The sequence below is a fragment of the Topomyia yanbarensis genome, chromosome 3 (genome assembly GCF_030247195.1).
Source record: "Topomyia yanbarensis strain Yona2022 chromosome 3, ASM3024719v1, whole genome shotgun sequence".
In the NCBI taxonomy this organism is placed as follows: Eukaryota; Metazoa; Arthropoda; class Insecta; order Diptera; family Culicidae; genus Topomyia; species Topomyia yanbarensis.
Window position 1 is genome coordinate 68,051,142 of NC_080672.1, and position 19,164 is coordinate 68,070,305.

Consider the following 19,164-nt stretch of genomic DNA (forward strand, 5'->3'; position numbering starts at 1 on the left):
GCGTTTCGATTTCGTCTCATCAGAATCCGACAATAACTTTATGACTGGCTAACGCCGGATTGACGCTATTCATCTGTTGAAACGTATTTGCGTATTTTCCCGCATGCAGCGCAGCAATGACAAAAACAATCTCATATATTCAGCCTACTGTGATGAGCTCGCGAGCCACAGTCGGGTTCGTCGTTTGCCTTCTTTCTCTGCTGATCCAACTCTTTGGGATATCGAATCGACCACCGAACGAAGGCAACACGATGGATGGCGGCATGACTGTATGTGATCGGTAGGTATGTGTATAAAGTTTAAACCTACGGAAATTCGCACCGCATTAAATCTCCGCGAGTCGAACAGTGCGCATCTTGGAGGATCTTCTCCCGACCTTGTGATTTTTCTAGTTGTGATAGTTTTAGCGTACGTGAGCAGTTCTGTGCGGTGCGGCGTTAGTGATAAACGAATCATAAGCAGTGATTTTCTGTGTGTACAAAAAATGAAATACCTAGGTGCATTACTCGGTGTCGTCGTTTTGGCCGTCGCTGCCAGCGCAGGTAATAGTTTTATTGTGTTACCATACAGCTTTGCATTAGCGCAAAAAAGCCATTTAGTAAACCAACATTGAGAATGGTCAGAATGATTTCATCAAAGTTCAAACAGTTTAACAGTCTTCGGTTCGAAAAAGACAACGGCTACTAATGGAATGGTGTGAATGACAGAGATTCAATTAAACTACCGGAAATACCGGTTTCGGGGTGGAGACGCGCAGATGTGGGTGCACACAGTGGCCGCTTCTGCCTGTTTACCTTCAATCTCGTAAGGAACGTTCTTTGGAACAAACCAAGACTATGTATGTGGCATTGAAGTTGCTCTTGAAATTGTTGTCTTAGTGGTTCGGATGGACGTTGACGGGTTGGCGTATATTTTTTGAAAAATAAATAACAGTTTAGTGATAATTTTTCGTTTGGCGTAGAGCTTGTCTGGCATAGCAAATTTTACTTCTAGATAAAGAAACATAACGGTGAAAAGGTTGAACGAATTCTAAGGATGATTTCATCCGTGCCTTTGTGATGATGCGGTCATCGGTGACGGCAGTGATCTCTGTCAAGAACGAAATGATCGATTGAACACTAGAATACAACAAGCACAATGCATTGCATGTGCAGTCATGTATGATTGAAGACATCTAATTTGCCTTGAAAGGTGCATTTTTTTTTCGTTTTCGCGGATCTGGAAGGTCAGAGAGCAAAAATCCCTGTAAGAAGACTTTCGCTTTCTCTTTCAGTCAGTTATTGACAAAGTTATAGCTTTGTCGTTTTTAAATCCTGTTCGCATAATTTAGTATTAGATGCCAGTTATACATATTTTTTTCATAGTATTCTTATTATTAACACTTCACACGGTTCTAAGGTACATCATTGATGGCTCCAGCTCCATTGTGAAAAAGAGGGAGGAGGAGGCACGCATTCCTGACGAAAGATATTTAAAGGGGACGTTAAGGTTAATTCGTTAAAAAAGAGGAAATTTGCGAGAAAATTTTTACGACGATACTGAGAGTGTTGTAATATTCATTTAATTTCCAAATAGTAAAGGAACATTCAAACAATATTTTCCGACATTTTCATTGCAAAATATTGAAAATTAAGCTAGTGATGGTAAATCTTCAGAGGTGCTTCGACAGAAAAATACATGTACATCATAAATCAAAATCTATCGGACCAAACATTTTGAAATTTTTCACAATACTTATCCACAGTCTTCTCCCAGTAAGCATGGAAGTTTTTTGATTTTTTCTCGATTTTTGAATTTTTTATGGCGCTTTGAAGCCAAAGATGCGATTTTAATCGATAAAAACAACTACCTTATTATTGTAAAAAATATAAGAAATGTAATAATAGTAGTTATCAAAGGAAGGATATGAAGAAGGACTGCAAAATTTTAAATTGATTGCTCGAGGATACTTTAATTTATAATGTACACCGCATTTTTTCGAAATGATTCCAGAGATTTACTGACACTCGCATTATTTTCAATATTTTGACATGAAAATTTGGTAAAACATTATTCAAATGTTGTACTATTATATGAAAATTTGCTAACTAAAATAACACTCTCTGTGTCGTCAACATAAAATAAAAGCCGAATATTGTTTTTTCTCGAAAATGCCTTATTTCCTCCCCTTAACTAAATTCCTAGCAGGATTCATATGAAGAGTGTGGTGAATAATTGATCAAATAACGTCGTCTTTGTAAAAATGGATATTATTTAGACTCTACTAATCTTCAGAGAATCGATTTCGACATTAATTCGCAAGTAATAACTTTTTTAATGTGACACCAGACAACGAATATATCCAGAAGTTGCAGTTTTGAATCATCATTGTAAACCAGTTTATACGAAGCACCACGCAGCTATGTAACACCTTGAAGGACATTATGAACAGTGATGTTTCCATATTGCCTCCTTGCAGGACTACCGGTTTGCTTCTGCACTGAGAAGAAACATGAAGGCTAAGCTGCTTTCGTGGAAGCTCAGGATGGAACTTTTCCAACCATAAATCCCATAAGCCAAGTCCCGCGTTGAAACATTTGGATTCCACTTGAAATAATTGATTTTTAACCGTAGTTCCCTGTTTTCGTCCAGCTTCTGACTTGTGGTCCAATGTCATCCGTCCCTGGAACCTTTGGAGGACCTTTAGGATGTATATTTATCACAGATAACAGACGTTATGGCTCGTTTCGAAATGTTGCGTTGCGTTGCGTAAGCACGGTATACTTCGTAGATTGCAGATTGATGACTCTCATTTCCAGCCAGACTACTTGAGGAGCATTGTTTGGGAATAACAATTGATCCAGTCCAAGCGAGAATTTCGCCTGAGAGCCACCATTGCGGGCTACGACCATCTTTACCGTAACTTGGGATGGGAAAGGAAGTGTTGATGTGGTACTTACTTAACGGAAGGCCCTGACTCAGTGACACTCCCATAAGTACCACGGCTTGGGTAGTGGGTGGGTTGTTAGTCAGGATTCGCTTCAAGCAAGCGATGCGACTGAGAATATACTTTCGTGCATAAGACGTTAAGGCTCGATTTGAAATGTGTGTAAATACACGCTACTGAATTTCCTTATGAATCAGACGTCTGTAACACGTTTGGCAAACGTTTGTAGGTGGCGCAGTGATCGATACAATACTGTAAGATTGCGGCTGTCAAACACGTGTAGCAAAAATTTGCGTAGATGGCAGTAAAGATTTCCACCGTTTGTCATTTTGAATGTTTACACGGGTTTTCATTTTAGCCTAACTGTCTGTTATCTTTGGTTTTACCAAACGTGAAATCTACAACCCAGGATGGTGCACGCGGGTGAACAAACCCCTTTCGCGAGCGGTTTGTTGATTTTCTTCCATCTCAGCCGGAATCTCAATGACAATTGTACCATTTAGCGGATGTAAACAATGCACTCTTAAGAGAAATTTGACAAAATTTGGTTTATTTCGGTAAGTACGACAAAAATTGTATTTCAAAGTTGAAGTGTTTTTGGAATCTCAAGAGAGACTTAATCCTTTTACTAACAATATTCCGGATAATGATGGTGAAATGTGAACTAGAACTAAAAATAAAGGTTTTTGTTACTTTCTGCACATGTAGTTAGTCATAAGTTGAAGCATTTCTTCGAATAAATCCAAAGTTTACGATACGAACCAGTATCGCGGTATTAGTGGTTAATGTGATCTTAGCGCTATCTGATCGATAATGTGTGCAGCAATTTTGTATTTAATTGCTTTAAATGTACGATTAAATTAAATTAAAAATTTAAAAATGACTATTTTAAAAGCAATAATTATACTCGCCATGATTGGTATTATTCGACCGTCTAGTAAACATGAATGTCTATGAACGTTGGCTACGTATGAACGAAATTGGCTTTCAAATTTATCATTTCGTGTATTTTTCTGTGCTGTCCAAAAGTTGGCGGTAAAAGCATGTCTGATTAGGTCGTTCGTAGCAGCGATTCTCAACCTGGGGTTCGCAGACTCCTATAAGGCCTTGTAGTCGTTGCGATGAAGAATATCTTTTCCTGATGAAAAATAAAATTTCAAGATTTTTTCGTAACAGACTAAAAATAATATATTGTCAGCATCGAGGTCAGCATACAAAATCGATATTAAAACATGGGGATCCACAACCATTCAGGGCCACCAATACAATACATGTATTACGATTTTTTACCGACCCCGTTTTACAATTCAAGCTTGCCAACTCGATGAATCAGGTATTTCATTTGTTGTTGTTGTTGCTCCTATTCTTAATCGTCTAAAATTTCTGAGGAGACAATCATTAGACACTATATCCAAACAGTTAACACAACATATGTGAATGTCAGAAGGCTAGCCACGCTAATTTGATATTAGATTGATTAGATTAGGGCGCCTGTAAATAGTAGCCCCAACTTGCTCCGCGTGCATCACCGCCAACTTATCCCAACCGCGTATTTTATATAAAAGTATTTAAAAAACGACTTTCATTTGTTAATATGTGTAATATCTATATGGATTTCACGCTCTATCGAAAAATAATTCGTGGAATAGATTTAAAATCACCTTAAATAACACAAAGTGGTTAAAATTTTGAAATGTATTTAGTGTGCTCGAAAACACAATATCGCCCACGACTTCTACAAAACAAAATGTTATGCAACATGAACACACAAAGAACAGACGTCCATCTTCATCATTAAACTTGTGTAAAATCTCCGGTTTCGAAGGTAGTTGGGATGTCCAAACTAGGTGCGCTACTGTCGTCATGTTTTTTTGTGGCTGAGTTCGACAGAATTGACAGCGGTTATTCCTCTACTCAGTCAAACGAGTCCGGAACCGGTTCGGAATTCCAGCATGAATTCCAGCTCAAATGCATCAACCGATAGAGTCGGAATCGGTTGTTTTCTTTGAGCAAGATTCCATACTGAATCCATTCAGGATTTCGAACCGGTTCAAGAATGGATTTGACGGACAGTTGGGATAGGTTGGTGTGGCGGCGCTAGTGTTTATCGTATATTAATTCAAATGTTTACACACGTTTTTTAAATATTTTTGTTCGATCATGGATGTCTGTTCTCTGTGATAAACACATTGGAAAATGTATTTCACATTACTTGAGGTACCTATCGAGAGACATTGCCATAGGTCTAATAGAAACCAAGAAAAGCGGACTCCGTAAACTTACCCCAACAGCTCCGGACTCCCCTATCGTTTAACTCGTTCAAGATGGTGTCAGTTACTGTCGAGTAGAATACGGAACATTAAGATCCAACTTTTATAAGCTAAATGTTGTGGCCTCGTGCACTAATAGGTTCCTCAAATTTGTGACATTATGCACTATCTACTTTAAAGTTCAATATAACATTGTGAAAATGTCTATTGCATTATTATAACGCTAGATAAGTATACATAAGTGCATGACTGCACCGAATCTGATGAGCAACATGTCGAAACTGACACACTTGAACCAAACAAAAAAATAATATTGAATTAGCTTAAAGGGGACATAAGGGTTTCAGTGTGAGAAAAAAACACTTTCTTTGTGAATTTTTTTAGAACTTTGCGTGAAGCGAATTGATCAAAACTTTTGTACATTATAATTTATCATTTCAAGAGCATTCTGTAATTTTTCTATTTAAAAATATCAACAAACAACTCGGTGACGAAGCTTTTGTGGAACGTCTCTGGAAAAAATACAATTTGCGGTGGTAACTGCTGTTCAAAAACTATTTAACCGGTTTCTTTCAAACTTTGCATATACATTCTATGCAAATAATACCTAACCCCTACGTTGAGTTTTCAAGGTAACTATTGAATTAAGGGGGTTTTAATTATAAAAAGATGAATTTTTTCGTGAAAAATAGCATTTTTTATTTCAAATGAGTAAAAAACCCCTAATTCAAAAATTATCTCAAAAACTCAACGTAGGGGTGAGGTATTTTTTACAAAGTATTCAAATTATTGAAATAAATCGGTTAAGTAGTTTTGAATGGCAGTTAACACCGCAAATCGTGTTTTTTTCCTGAGACGTTCTTCGCCGTCACCGAATTACTTGTCGATTTTTTTGCATGAAACAATTACAGAATGATATTGAAACGATACATTATAATGCACAAAAGTTGTGGTCAATTCGCTTCACCCAAAGTTCTAAAAAAATCGTTTTTTTAAACTGAAAAGGTGTTTTTTTCACGCCGAAACAACTGCACGCTGCAAGGGTAGTTTTGTTTTATTTTTTAAATCATGTTATGGCAATTGGCAATTCGTATTCGACAGTTTACACGACGTCACCCGCGTTACTGGTTGGTTCGGTTGGACGCGTTCTTGATGTAGCATTAGAACGATCGTATATGATGGCGTATAAAATTTCTTTTATCCTTCAGATTGTACGATATGCGCGCCAGTAGCGATTTGACATCTCCGATGGAGTTCTCGGAACGACTGCAAACTTCTACATATCCGCTAAAGGCTTGAATAGAACACACAATATTTTTGCGATCAATTGCTTAATATCGTAAAAATTCGTGTATTTTAATGAATGAATCTAACCATCATATATACTAACCATCACCATATAAGTGCCTTTGTTGTTCATGAAACTCATATGGTGATGGTATACTAGCGCCACTAACAAATCAGTGGTACAAATATGAAACAAGCACTTTCTGTCAGATTGTTCTACGGCTGGGCCGTTGCACGATCTGCATTTCTTCATGAAAATACATGAATTTTCACGATCGTAAGAAATTGATTGCAAAAACACTCTGTATTCTGTTTAAGCCATTACCTGATTTGTAGAAGTTTCAAGTAAAAAGCATATTTTGTAACGTATGTAATGAACGCCGTCAGTGCATCTAGCGCCGGTACCACAATCCTTCAAATTTATCTCGGTGGATATCTAACGTGTTCTTCATTTACTCTCAGCCTACTTGGTAACCCTAGCAAAACCAAGGACAGCCAGAAACCTGGCGGAAAGGTTTCAACCAAGGGCTCTGTGCCTGGGGAGATGTTGGTTCAAATCCAAAATTTTTCGTCACTCGTCACATCGAGTTATTTTATTCTGAGTTTTTTTTCTATTCAAAAAGGAACCTTCCATGTTTTTTGTTTAAGTCTGATTGAACAAAGACAATCTCTAGAAAATAAATTTGAGGATAAAATTGCTTGAATTATCTACTTAAGAAAATAAATAAAACGATGTATCTGTTGCTCAATTTGAGCCACCAAATTTTTGAGTTCAATATATAAGAATAGCCAAATTGTCCTCAGACTGTAACTGTCTTTGTAGCCATTGGTTTAAAAGCATCTGGTGCATCGCAACTATACTAAGGATAAACAAATTGTGCTGCATTTAAATTCAGTTATTATTTTAATTATTGTTTCTGTTAACAATTTAGATAGTGAAATCTTAATGTACAATTTTAATTCAATGTGTATTAAAAATGCTGCTATTCAGAGCACACATTTGAAAACTTTTCGAAAGTTCGCGACTGTTATCTATTCATATCACGAAGTAAAGCAAATTACTACAAAAAGAGATTGGGTGTTTTGTATAGACGTATAGAAATGTTTGGGTTTGATTTGTTCAAAATCCAACTCGAACTCGAAAATTCCAAGTTTGAAAAACCCGAACTTGACCCGAATTCAAAAGATTAAAATTTCAAAAAACCCGGACCCGGAAGTCTAAATTTCAAAAACCCGAACCTGAGCATCTCTAATCTACATCTTAAAACAAGGAATTCAGATCGATATAAAAAATATCATTGCAATTTTATTCAGACTAACAATTGAAACAAGGAGAAATACTATTAGGTTTTTTTATAAGGAAAGCAAAAGACATACACAAGGCTGATTCCAACATCAGAGTAGCAGAGACCGTACCACGGAGAGTGAAGAGAGGGCGTACAACAATGGCAGGGTAAAGAAGAAATTATACATACAATTTTTTCGAAAACGGAAGATCACTGTCACGACAGCTTGGACCGAATCGTAGACTGGCCTCCTTGGATCCGCTGTGAAGTTTTTAGGGACCAGATTTCCAGGTAGCTGTTAGCATATCAACCAAAAGTTAACTTAATTTGGATATGTACGTGTTTAAAAACATATTTTATGCATATATGCATGTATAGCACATCTCGGACTGGAACAAAGGGATTTGTTTGACGAAGATCTGGTGCCAGAAAACTAAGCGCATGACCAGACAATATGTTTAATGTCGCAACAACCGTCCCCACAAGCACAGAGACCACTCTGCATGACCTTAATACGCCGGAGATGCACATCATTCAACGTATAACGACTGGACACGACCGGATATATCACCCAAATGAACTCACGACCCTTGTCTATCTCCTTGGACTAAGGTTTGTTGATACCTTTTGGATTCCCAAACTTCCATTGTTCCACGAAATTTTCGAGCTACGCGATCTTTCATAGCTATCTAAGTGTCCGCCTACTCATTACCCAGAATTGAGCAATGCGAAAGAACCTAACCCAAGGTTATCTGGTATGGTTTTTAGATAAAGCACTAAGCAACTCCCGCACACTCAATTTGCCTCGGCAATTTTCCAACAGCCGTGTAGTCAGAAAATTTGGAAATTGATAAGTGACTTTTACTGAGATCTCAGCAAAAATGTTATTTACTGAGATCTCAGCTGTTGCGATTTTGACAAAAGAAAGTTGAGAAAGTTAAGTGTGCATGTTTCCCCAGGAAATTCAAGGAGTGCTTTCCATGCTCCATCAAATGAAGAGCCTCCTTGAAACTGTAACGATGTGGGCATAGTCGTTGATAGGTAAATGTAAAACCATCAGTTTTATGGGGAGAATGTTTGCAGCATAGCCTTTTCTATGATTGTCCTCACCACTACTGTCATAAAAATTAGCATATAAGCGATGCATAGCGGTCATCATCGAACGTTAGGGTGATATGCGCACTGCAATGCTTAGTGCGAGCATCTTTGCTGTCAGATAAATTAGTGTGTTTAAATAAATTATTGTCATTTCATCGTGAAACATCTATTGCTGGAATGAACAACGTAGACCCTAACCACCAGACGAAACAGTGTTTCCTTCGTTAATCCGTCGACAAACCGGTGCAAATAATCGCGTTCTTTCAGCTTTCATCAAGTTTTTCATTTGCGTTTCTCGCATCGTGTATTTTCAGAAAAAAAAAGTTGGGCGATCCGTAGTTTAAAAAGTTCATACAGAACCTTTTCGCGTACAGTTCTGCTCAATCTCTGTGTACCATGGAGTTGGAGACTCTTCACGGTTGTTCGCGCCGGTTGGAATCAAGCCAATCAAAATCTTGTACGCTTCTATCGGAGGAGTTCCTTGTTTTGATTCGATTGATTCGGTTATAGTGGACGTGTAGCTCTTTCAATCAATGGGCACACTAACTATAGCGAGGTCGAGTACAATGATAAATTTAACGCGCTTGGGCGTGCTGGTGGAGTAGGAATTAGTGTCATTTCTACCGTATTCAAAATGATCAAATTGAAATTGTCGCAAATATCACGCAGTAAAATGAATCGGTTATCAACGTAAAGAGAACTTCATGGCATGCCCTGGGAGTAGAAGTCTTCTAGAACCAACTGAGACGCAATATATATGAAAACAAAACAATGTCTTTGCTTTTGATTCGGACCTGGTACCGTGCAAAGGTTAATCCAATTGAAAGAACAGAAAATTTTGATCCGCAAAAACGCTCCTCCATAGTGCTTTCTCGGCCATGACGAATAATGCTAAAATTGTCGTAAGTTAACCAGGTTTTGCACTGGGAAAAAATGTATGAACTGAAATGCGAGGACATTTTTGGTTTTTGATACCCCATGTGGAAATTTCTGCCAGTTTCTAACATTTCCGAGACCATGAACTACTTACTTCGGTTTTGTAACAGCACCCTTCAAGGGACACTCTCAAGCTTAGGGAGGTTAGGAGTGAAAATGACTTTCCTCTTTAGAAAATTTATAGACATATTTGAAAATGATCCCACAATGGGATGGTCAGACCTTCGTTCTTTAGTGAACAAGGAAGCGTAGAAATTAGTCTTCACGGACCGTTTCTTAAAAGAGTGCTTAAGTATTTCCCCACATAATTTAAATGCGGGATATGTTGAGACATCATGCGGAGTCGCACCACAGTAGGAAGACTCTCTCCGTATTTTTCACACAGTGTCTTGTTTCTACAATACATAGCTGTAGGCCCAATTGTTAGCAACAACGACAGGTCATGATCCGGGCATAAAAAAAAGAACAGGTGGAGGAACCCCTTTCAAAAGAACAAAGTTTAGAAGAGCAGAACTGCCGACAGGCTCGAAATGAGGCTTATGGAAAATAAGTTGTTTTCTTATACTCCTCGATTTTTTTCTGAACGCAATTGCTTGCAAACCAGAATTTTCACTGACTGAAACAAAGGATTTTGAAGCAGCCAACCCCATACTTCGCAATTAAGGTCCCTGTCGTAGACTACACCATCAATCGCTACTTCACGGGCGGGTACGTAGGCAAGATACTTCTTCCTACACGGTCGAGTATTATTTAGTTAAATCACGCACATATCGATGATGTTAACTGGTTTATCTTTGGTTCGGAAGTAAACCATCCAGGCGCCGATTGTATTAGATGGATATAATTTGTATCGAAAAGGAGTTTTATCGGCATAATTATAGCTATCCGGAAAATATCCTTCTTTGAGCCTTGAGGGGATGTCGGTCGTCGGTGATACCTTCCCATTAACTGTGGAACATTTGTAGTATCAGCAATCAACAATCACATTTTCGCTGAGCCGTCGGTCATACAGTCCGTTTACAAAGGATGTTTCGATATGGCTACCAGATATTATGCGGGAATTTTCATTTTCATTTACACATGCCATGTGTAAAGTTCATCATTATGGATTGGAATCAGTCCGAATCTCATTACCCACTGAGGAAAAAAGTGTTCAAAATATTATTCAAAATAAATAAAGATTGGGCGGCTCTTTTCTTTCAAAGTTTTCATGCCGCCAGCAGTGCAGACAGCTAGCATGATTTTATGTCAATCCTTATCGAGGTGCCCCTGACTCAGTCTGCCCTTGCATTAAAGACGGTACTGCACCTTATGTGGAAGACAAACTTGGTCGCCAAATTAAAAACTCGAAACGCCAACTTCTCGACTAACTAAAGTTCTGTCTTGCGACCTTCATGCAGAAAATGGTTCGACACAATTTCCTCCTCCGAAAGAAATGTAGCGTAGTACTTTTCTCCAAGTTTTGCTTAAATTCGGGTTAAGAATTTGCAATATTTTACTAATATGCGCTTCGTGGTCATTTCCTTCGTTTTTCTTATAAAATACCCGTGGTTCCTTTTGAAAATCAATAAGTAATACGTTTTGTTTTGACATTCCACTACAATTATTATCTCGGGATCAGTAATTCCAACAATCACATGAAAATTGCATTCAAATGCGAAATACTCTGGTGGGAATTCCGAAATCTGTTGAGGCTTGACGGTCACGATTTTCACATGTAGCCGAAACGTGCCTGATTTTCCAACGGGTTCGATAAAAAAAAATGAAAAAACCGCAGTCGGCTTTGTTTTATGCGCCATATCGTTACCAGTGCATTTTTTCACCAGAGCACAACGTATCAATACCAAATTAACCAATGCTTTAATTTTTGGATTTTTAAATGAATCCATCACAGTTCATTTTTCAGTCGGAATAAATGTTCTCAATTCATAAGTTAATTCAGATTTTCTGTACAAAAGTGTTTTGGCACCGGTTTAAGACGCAAGTCTCATAAGCCGGTTGCAAGTACTCGTGTCGGCTTAAAAACCGCTGTTACGTGACCAATATACTAATTTTTAGTTGGTATTGCGCAGTTCTCGTCAAAGACAATACGAATTTAATCATAAACGTCTTCCTGTTGGTACAATCCAAAGACGCAGGTCAATAAAATGCTAATTTAAGCTGCGAAACATATTGCACAGAATAATCGGCGTGCACGCGTATGTAGGTAGGTAGGTACGTTGCATCATCTCCACTAACCGTTTATTGCTCTTTAGGAATCTACTCTCTTTTTGGTGGAATTAGGCCAAGAACCGTACGGTTCGCGTGGTGGGCCGAACCGTGCAAAGCGGAATCCAAGAACGATATGATCGTTTCTCCGTTGCAAATTACACCTCATTTTCGGATGGTTTTCCCAATTGACCGCCCATCGATCAATGGACGACGTGTTTGTTGGCCTGCTTGCGAATGTGCTGAAAGAATGGGAACGTCGTTCGGATTCTGATGGTTGGATGGAGAGTCAATCAAACGGGATAGCCATTCTATCAGCTACGGATCTACCTATTTGATATGCTGATCGCTCAGCATGGGAATTTGAAAAATGCGAAAGAAATTGAATAGGGAAAACATTGTTCGCAACTGTTATTCTGAAGCTATAACTATAGGTAACTTTGCATAGATAATCTGTTGGTCATCGGAAATTTTTAACGTTATTGGCGCAATTTTGTAAACCAACCGATGCGTACGTGCCTTCGGGAGAATATTCATAAAATAAAACTATGTCTTGCTGAGTAAAATTTCCAATATTTGAAGCTAGGTGGGGTTAAATCCTAAAACAGTGATAATGGCTATTCATCTCTGTCAAGTCAATAGATATGACGATACGATCAAATTATTTGGAATTTGAGCCGAAATTATGGTACAGACCAGCCAAAATTCCGCCTCATTTTCCAATTGATTTAACTTGGGCATATTCTCGTGCTTGGAATCTAATAGATCTGGAACATGTTTGATAATGCAGTAAATAGGTACACATGGTCTTGAATAAGCAGTAAAGTCTTTCAAAGGGAGCATTCTCCGAATGCATGTAGAAAGGGTTCAATTATATCAAATAATTACAAAAAAAGCAGTTTGAAAGTCCATAAAAGTAACAAATGGAGACGAGTTATTGCAAAGTGTTTCTGATAATTTCTCCAACCGATTCCGAAACTTACCCAACCGCACTGCTTTCTATTTGCAGAGTTCGGCTACTACATCCCGAAGGCGTTCTACAAAATCGACGAAAATGGCTACCGATCGCCGCTGACCTACATCGATAATCTGCCGGTAAGATAAGCAAGACGACTTATTAAATGCGGGAATAGGGACTCCAATTTCGGATGATTCATTATTGACCACCTTTTTTCGGTTTTGATGTTTTTCCGTCAATTACCCATTGTTGATTTTATTATCTTTCGGTTTTCTCTGTTTCTTTCCCTTTTCTGCAGCCAATGTTCCACCGCACGAGGAGGGCCGCTCAGCTGGGAGGAGGTAATAATACAATAATAGTTAATTGTTTGTTGATTTTCTCTTAAATGACTGCGAGCATGAATTACCCAATTCAAATGTGTCTTTCATGTGTCAGTTTCACATTTTATTTCAAATAGACTGAATATTAAACTTATATTAATTAGATATAAAATTCAACAAGCATCTAGTTTTGTAACACTAAATAAGTTCAACAGAAAACTGGAAAGGAAACTGCAAACAACTTAAAGCAAAATCACACGTATAAGCAATAGCGATCTTGAAACTTCCAGTTTGAGATCAAGGTTTTGAATGTCATAGCAATTAGTGAAGCATACTGCCTTGTAATTTTTTTCTACAATAAATACAGTTGTTTTAGCGCCTTTCATCCGAGTAAAATCGAGTAGATGCTTTTCGATTTTTCCATGCTTTCAAACTTCCAGATAGCCCAATTTCGCATATGTTCCGTACAATACCTCAGCAATTCGGGTTTAATTACCCGTATTGTTTTGTTCGATTGTGTTAATTAACTTTTCTTGATTTCTTTTCTTTACTCTTTCTCCCACTCTGTTCGCTGTTAACAGTAAACTTTGGATTCCCGATCCAGTTCCCGCAATTCCCGCAGATACCCACCAACGGTCAGGGTAGCTTCCAGGGTGTACAGACGACCATCACCAGCAGTGGGTAAGTGAATTCGAATTTCGAATTTTGAGATACCTACATATACAATTGTTGAATGTCGCCAGCCACTTAGGTAAAGAAGAACACTTGATGATGCTAGTTTAACGCATCAGGTTTGCAAGTACCGAATGTAACCGGCTGGTTTTAACTGGTTTACCATGTCTGACAGTGTGTTGTCGTCATTGCCGAAAAATAAACAAATCTTAAGCGAAAACCTGTTCGAATGCGCGCTGACTCGCTTGCGCGGTAAAGGTTATTCGTCGGACTTATGGGCGTACCGTCATGTTGGTGTGTTTGAGACTCTTTATTACTTTTTGGATTTTCAGTGATGAGATTTGAGAACTTGTCTAAAGAAACTCTCCAGGACGGTACGCAGATTGTTGATCAAAAAACGTCATTTACGTAGTACGTTTTAATCACGCAAAATACCCATTTGTGTCGTAGATGAAGGTTAGGGAATTTCCATAGCACAGCTTTAGTGCTGCATGATACCTCCAAATCGTTACGTGTATTTGTGTCCTTCGGAAAAGGTGTTGTTAGTGCTGGATAATTGTTCTCGGTTGAATAAGTTTCTAGACATTTCAACGAGCTTCTAGAGCTGCATAAAGCTAATATTACTGCACACGAAATAAAAGAATGTATCTGTATCTGAAATAATCGGGACTCTCAGAATCAAAATGGTACTACAGTGAAGACCCGATTTTTTCACCTCCGATTTTATCAGCATTTTGACCCGATTTTATCAGTTTCATATGAAAATTGATAGTTGGTAGTTTGATGGGCTCTAGCAGACGAACCAAGTTGAATTCGAGTAAATCCTTTCTTAAGAATATTTTTCTTATCTTGGAGATCCGAAATACGCAAAAAATTTTTTTTTTTATTTTGCACTGTCAGACCCCCTTAAGGGAAATTTTAGATAAATGATCAGGAAAGGTTATGAGGCTATATCTAGGGACTAAAGAAGAATATTATAAGAGCTTCGGTTTCCTAAAAAGAAAGAAAAATATATGTCCCGATTGTATCAATGTCCGCGTTTTATCAGCCTAAAATTTACCAAGGGGCTGATAAAAACGAGTCTTCACTGTATTGATTTAAGTATGAACTATGGTTTAAAAATTCACGCCATTCAAACACCATTGTTTTGTGTAAATGTAGTGATCAAGCTTTACATTATACGTCAACATTACGATTCCTCAATTACTTTGCTTTATTTTTAGAAAAATTTCTGCTGGAATTGTTTTCCAGTTTTTGAATGCAAAGAATTTTCGCTGCACTGAACGAAATCACTTGATTTCTTCTGAAATTCGAGCGGATTCATTGAAATTCTGGCGGATTTCTGCCGGCAGAAGGCTGGAATCTGTCCCACAGTTGGCACAAACCAGCCGGAATTACTGCATGGGTAGGGAAGGAAAAAAATATTAAAATCGAAACTATGCTCATTCATTCTAATCTAGACCTAGAGCCCGAGTCCGGGACAGACCACGAATCAGGACCATGGACTCGAACTAGTTCAGTCTAGATCAGGATCAGTTCCCGGATCCGGACTAGTTCCCGGATTTAGCCCATCCCCTTTTCTCTTTACCAGGTCCGTACATGAACCAGGCCCAGATTTGGTACTTAGCTCCAGACAAATGGATGGGTCCAAACCGTAGGTCTTGCTTTCCGTACATAACGGAAAGGACTGTTTATGTTTTGTGCAATTTCAATTTAACCTCGCCGAAATCCTCATCACTATTTCGAGTCGGTTTTTTTTCTGGCTGTGCTTTAAAGTTGGCCGAGTGTGAGCCTATCTTCAAATACGAAAAGTGTCGTGTAGAGAAAATCGAAGCCCATCTTTATACACATTGTGTTCGCTTTGTTTGATGCGCAATACAATGACAAGCGAAATGCTCCACACTACTAGACAATTCGACGCGGTCAGCACTGTGTCGATGAGGTAGAAATGTTGACTGATTTTAATGAAAATAGTATAGTCACACATGACACGATTTATACTATCGTTTGTATAAGTATTGGCCATAACCAGGAGCGGATGCCGAAAAAAATTCGGGAGGGTACTGGAATTAATGAAACTTGATGTCTGAATTTAATGAAAGTGAAATATTTGGTTTGCTAATGAAGAATTAAGAATAGAGAAACTGTATTATGTAAACTCATTAGTTACAGTTTAACAGATCGATATGCAAATAAAATTGCTCTACAAGTTGAATATTTCGGAGGGGTTCGGAACCCCAGGAGCAGGACCCATCTCCTGGATCCGTCCCTGACCGATTGCTAAATACATCAAAACAATATAAAAACAATCTTAAATTTTTCTTGGCGGAATTAAAAGGTGAATAGAGATTTTGTTAAATGAAATTTATAACAAAAGTATTGAATCATATAAAATATTTTTTTCGAGCGATTTCATCATAAGATGGCGGCAGCATTTTTCCCCACGGCCGGAAATCTATCTCCCGAAATTTTTACCTAGAGCCAAAAACCAAAGTTTTTCTGATTCCTTATGACAATAGTAAGCGACGTAAGTAGGTTTTTTTTTTCGATATTTTGATTTTACACGAAATGGCGCACTTTTGAGGAAAAAAGCGTCGTCATGTCATAAAAATCGATACAAAATTGTTAATTAAAAAAAGTTAATTTAAAAAAAGCAATGATGAAAGAAAATACTACGTACGTCACGAGAGAAATCGATTTTGAATATACTGTGAAAACTTCAAAGTGATAAAAAATCATTGGTTTGAGTTACATTTCCGGCCAGCTTTGAAAACAGTGGTATCGACAAAAACGCGGTTAAAGTTTTCAGTACACACGGGATATACATACATACACTGATAGAATATATTCGTAAATCGCTAGGAATTAGTTTCGTACAGACAACATTCATAAAATATACGAATTTTTCGTACATATAATGAATCGTTCGTAGTTCTAGTGAAACACATCTATTTTTTTATCACGAGAGTTTTCGTGAAAAACACGAAATGACTTTCGTTGGCTTATTACGAAAGTTGTTCGCTGCTATATACGAATATTTTTTTTTGCCTTTCTCAATAGAAAGGTATTGCAATTGCTCTGAAAACCGACTTTTTAACGGAGGCCCGGAGGGCCGAGTGACATATACCATTCGATTCAGTTCGTCGAGTTCGGCAAATGTCTGTGTATGTATGTATGTGTGTGTATGTATGTGTGTGTATGTGCGTCTGTGTGTGTGTACGCGAACACAATCTCACTCACTTTTCTCAGAGATGGATGAACCGATTTTTACAAACTTAGTCCCAAATGAAAGGTGCAACGTTCCCATAGGCTGCTATTGAATTTCTAATGGATCCGACTTCCGGTTCCGGAATTACAGGGTGATGAGTACGATCACGCAGAAAATGTCGATTTTAAGAAATTCTGCAATGAATGTATAATGGTGAAAATTTTTCCAAAATGTGACCACAACTGCTTCGATTTGTAGTACTAGGTCATTAACAGCCATTCAAAGTCTCTTTGGTCACATTGGCCACCATCATCGGTTCCGGAAGCCCCGGCGGAAGTATCCAAATTCAGACTAACAGTCACATCGGTTTCTCGGAGGTGGCTAGACCGAGTCAACCAAACTTAGTCTCAAATGAAAGATGTTGCGTCCCCGTAAATGGCTATTAAATTTTATCCCCAACCGACTTCCGGTTCCGGAGTTACGGGTTGTGGCGTGCGATCACATAGCAAATTGTGATTCAAAGCGATACCCCGATGGAAGCAAAAAAGGTAAAAATTTCGCTAAAATGTCTCTCAAATAACTTAACTTTGCAGTTCTAGGTCACCGACGGCCAAACAAACTTTCGTTGACTACATTGACCACCATAGACGGTTCCGGAAGTGCCCGGGAAAAGCGGCCATCTTTCATAACTAGCAAACTCATATCAGTTTCTCGGAAATGGTTGGGCCGATTTTCACAAACTTAGTCCCAAATGATAGCTATAATATCCCCTCAGATGTCTGTAAAATTTTTTTTCAAAGGGGGGACCCCATGAAATTTCAGAAATCGAATTCGTATTTTTGATGCCAAACATCTTTAAAATGCATGAAACGCCGAGATTTTATGTTATCACGAAATTTTTTTTTGTTTAGAAATCGACTTTTTGGGACTGCCGATTTTGCACCTTTTTGCCTTTCTCAATAGAACGGTATTGCAATTGCTCTGAAAACCGACTTTTTAACGGAGGCCCGGAGGGCCGAGTGACATATACCATTCGATTCAGTTCGTCGAGTTCGGCAAATGTCTGTGTGTGTGTATGTATGTGTGTGTATGTGCGTCTGTGTGTGTGTACGCGAACACAATCTCACTCACTTTTCTCAGAGATGGATGAACCGATTTTTACAAACCTAGTCCCAAATGAAAGGTGCAACGTTCCCATAGGCTGCTATTGAATTTCTAATGGATCCGACTTCCGGTTCCGGAATTACAGGGTGATGAGTACGATCACGCAGAAAATGTCGATTTTAAGAAATTCTGCAATGAATGTGTAATGGTGAAAATTTTTCCAAAATGTGACCACAACTGCTTCGATTTGTAGTACTAGGTCATTAACAGCCATTCAAAGTCTCTTTGGTCACATTGGCCACCATCATCGGTTCCGGAAGCCCCGGCGGAAGTATCCAAATTCAGACTAACAATCACATCGGTTTCTCGGAGATGGCTAGACCGAATCAACCAAACTTAGTTTCAAATGAAAGATGTTGCGTCCCCGTAAATGGCTATTAAATTTTATCCCCAACCGACTTCCGGTTCCGGAGTTACGGGTTGTGGCGTGCGATCACATAGCAAATTGTGATTCAAACCGATACTCCGATGGAAGCAAAAAAGGTAAATATTTCGCTAAAATGTCTCTCAAATAACTTAACTTTGCAGTTCTAGGTCACCGACGGCCAAACAAACTTTCGTTGACTACATTGACCACCATAGACGGTTCCGGAAGTGCCCGGGAAAAGCGGCCATCTTTCAAAATTTACGAACTCACATCAGTTTCCCGAAATGGTTGGGCCGATTTTCACAAACTTAGTCCCAAATGATAGCTATAACATCCCCATAGATGTATATAAAATTTCGCACGGATCGCTTATATGGGTCCGGAAATATAGACTAAATCGTTCGGTCACATATGAAATTCCCATATAAGTCGGAACTCTAATTTTTTTTCAAAAAATTTCAGAA

The 19,164-nt window shown here is 38.4% G+C and overlaps 1 protein-coding gene across 1 annotated transcript in view; it reads left to right on the plus strand.

The window, feature by feature from the left end:
* The first annotated feature begins 312 nt into the window (after positions 1–312).
* Positions 313–19,164, plus strand: part of LOC131691431 (uncharacterized) — a 38,420-nt gene continuing 19,568 nt past the window's right edge. The window contains exons 1-4 of the mRNA XM_058977811.1: positions 313–542; positions 13,021–13,106; positions 13,268–13,310; positions 13,871–13,970. Coding sequence (XP_058833794.1) covers positions 485–542; positions 13,021–13,106; positions 13,268–13,310; positions 13,871–13,970 — 287 coding nt within the window. The 5' untranslated portion in view covers positions 313–484. The remainder of the gene's footprint in view (positions 543–13,020; positions 13,107–13,267; positions 13,311–13,870; positions 13,971–19,164) is intronic.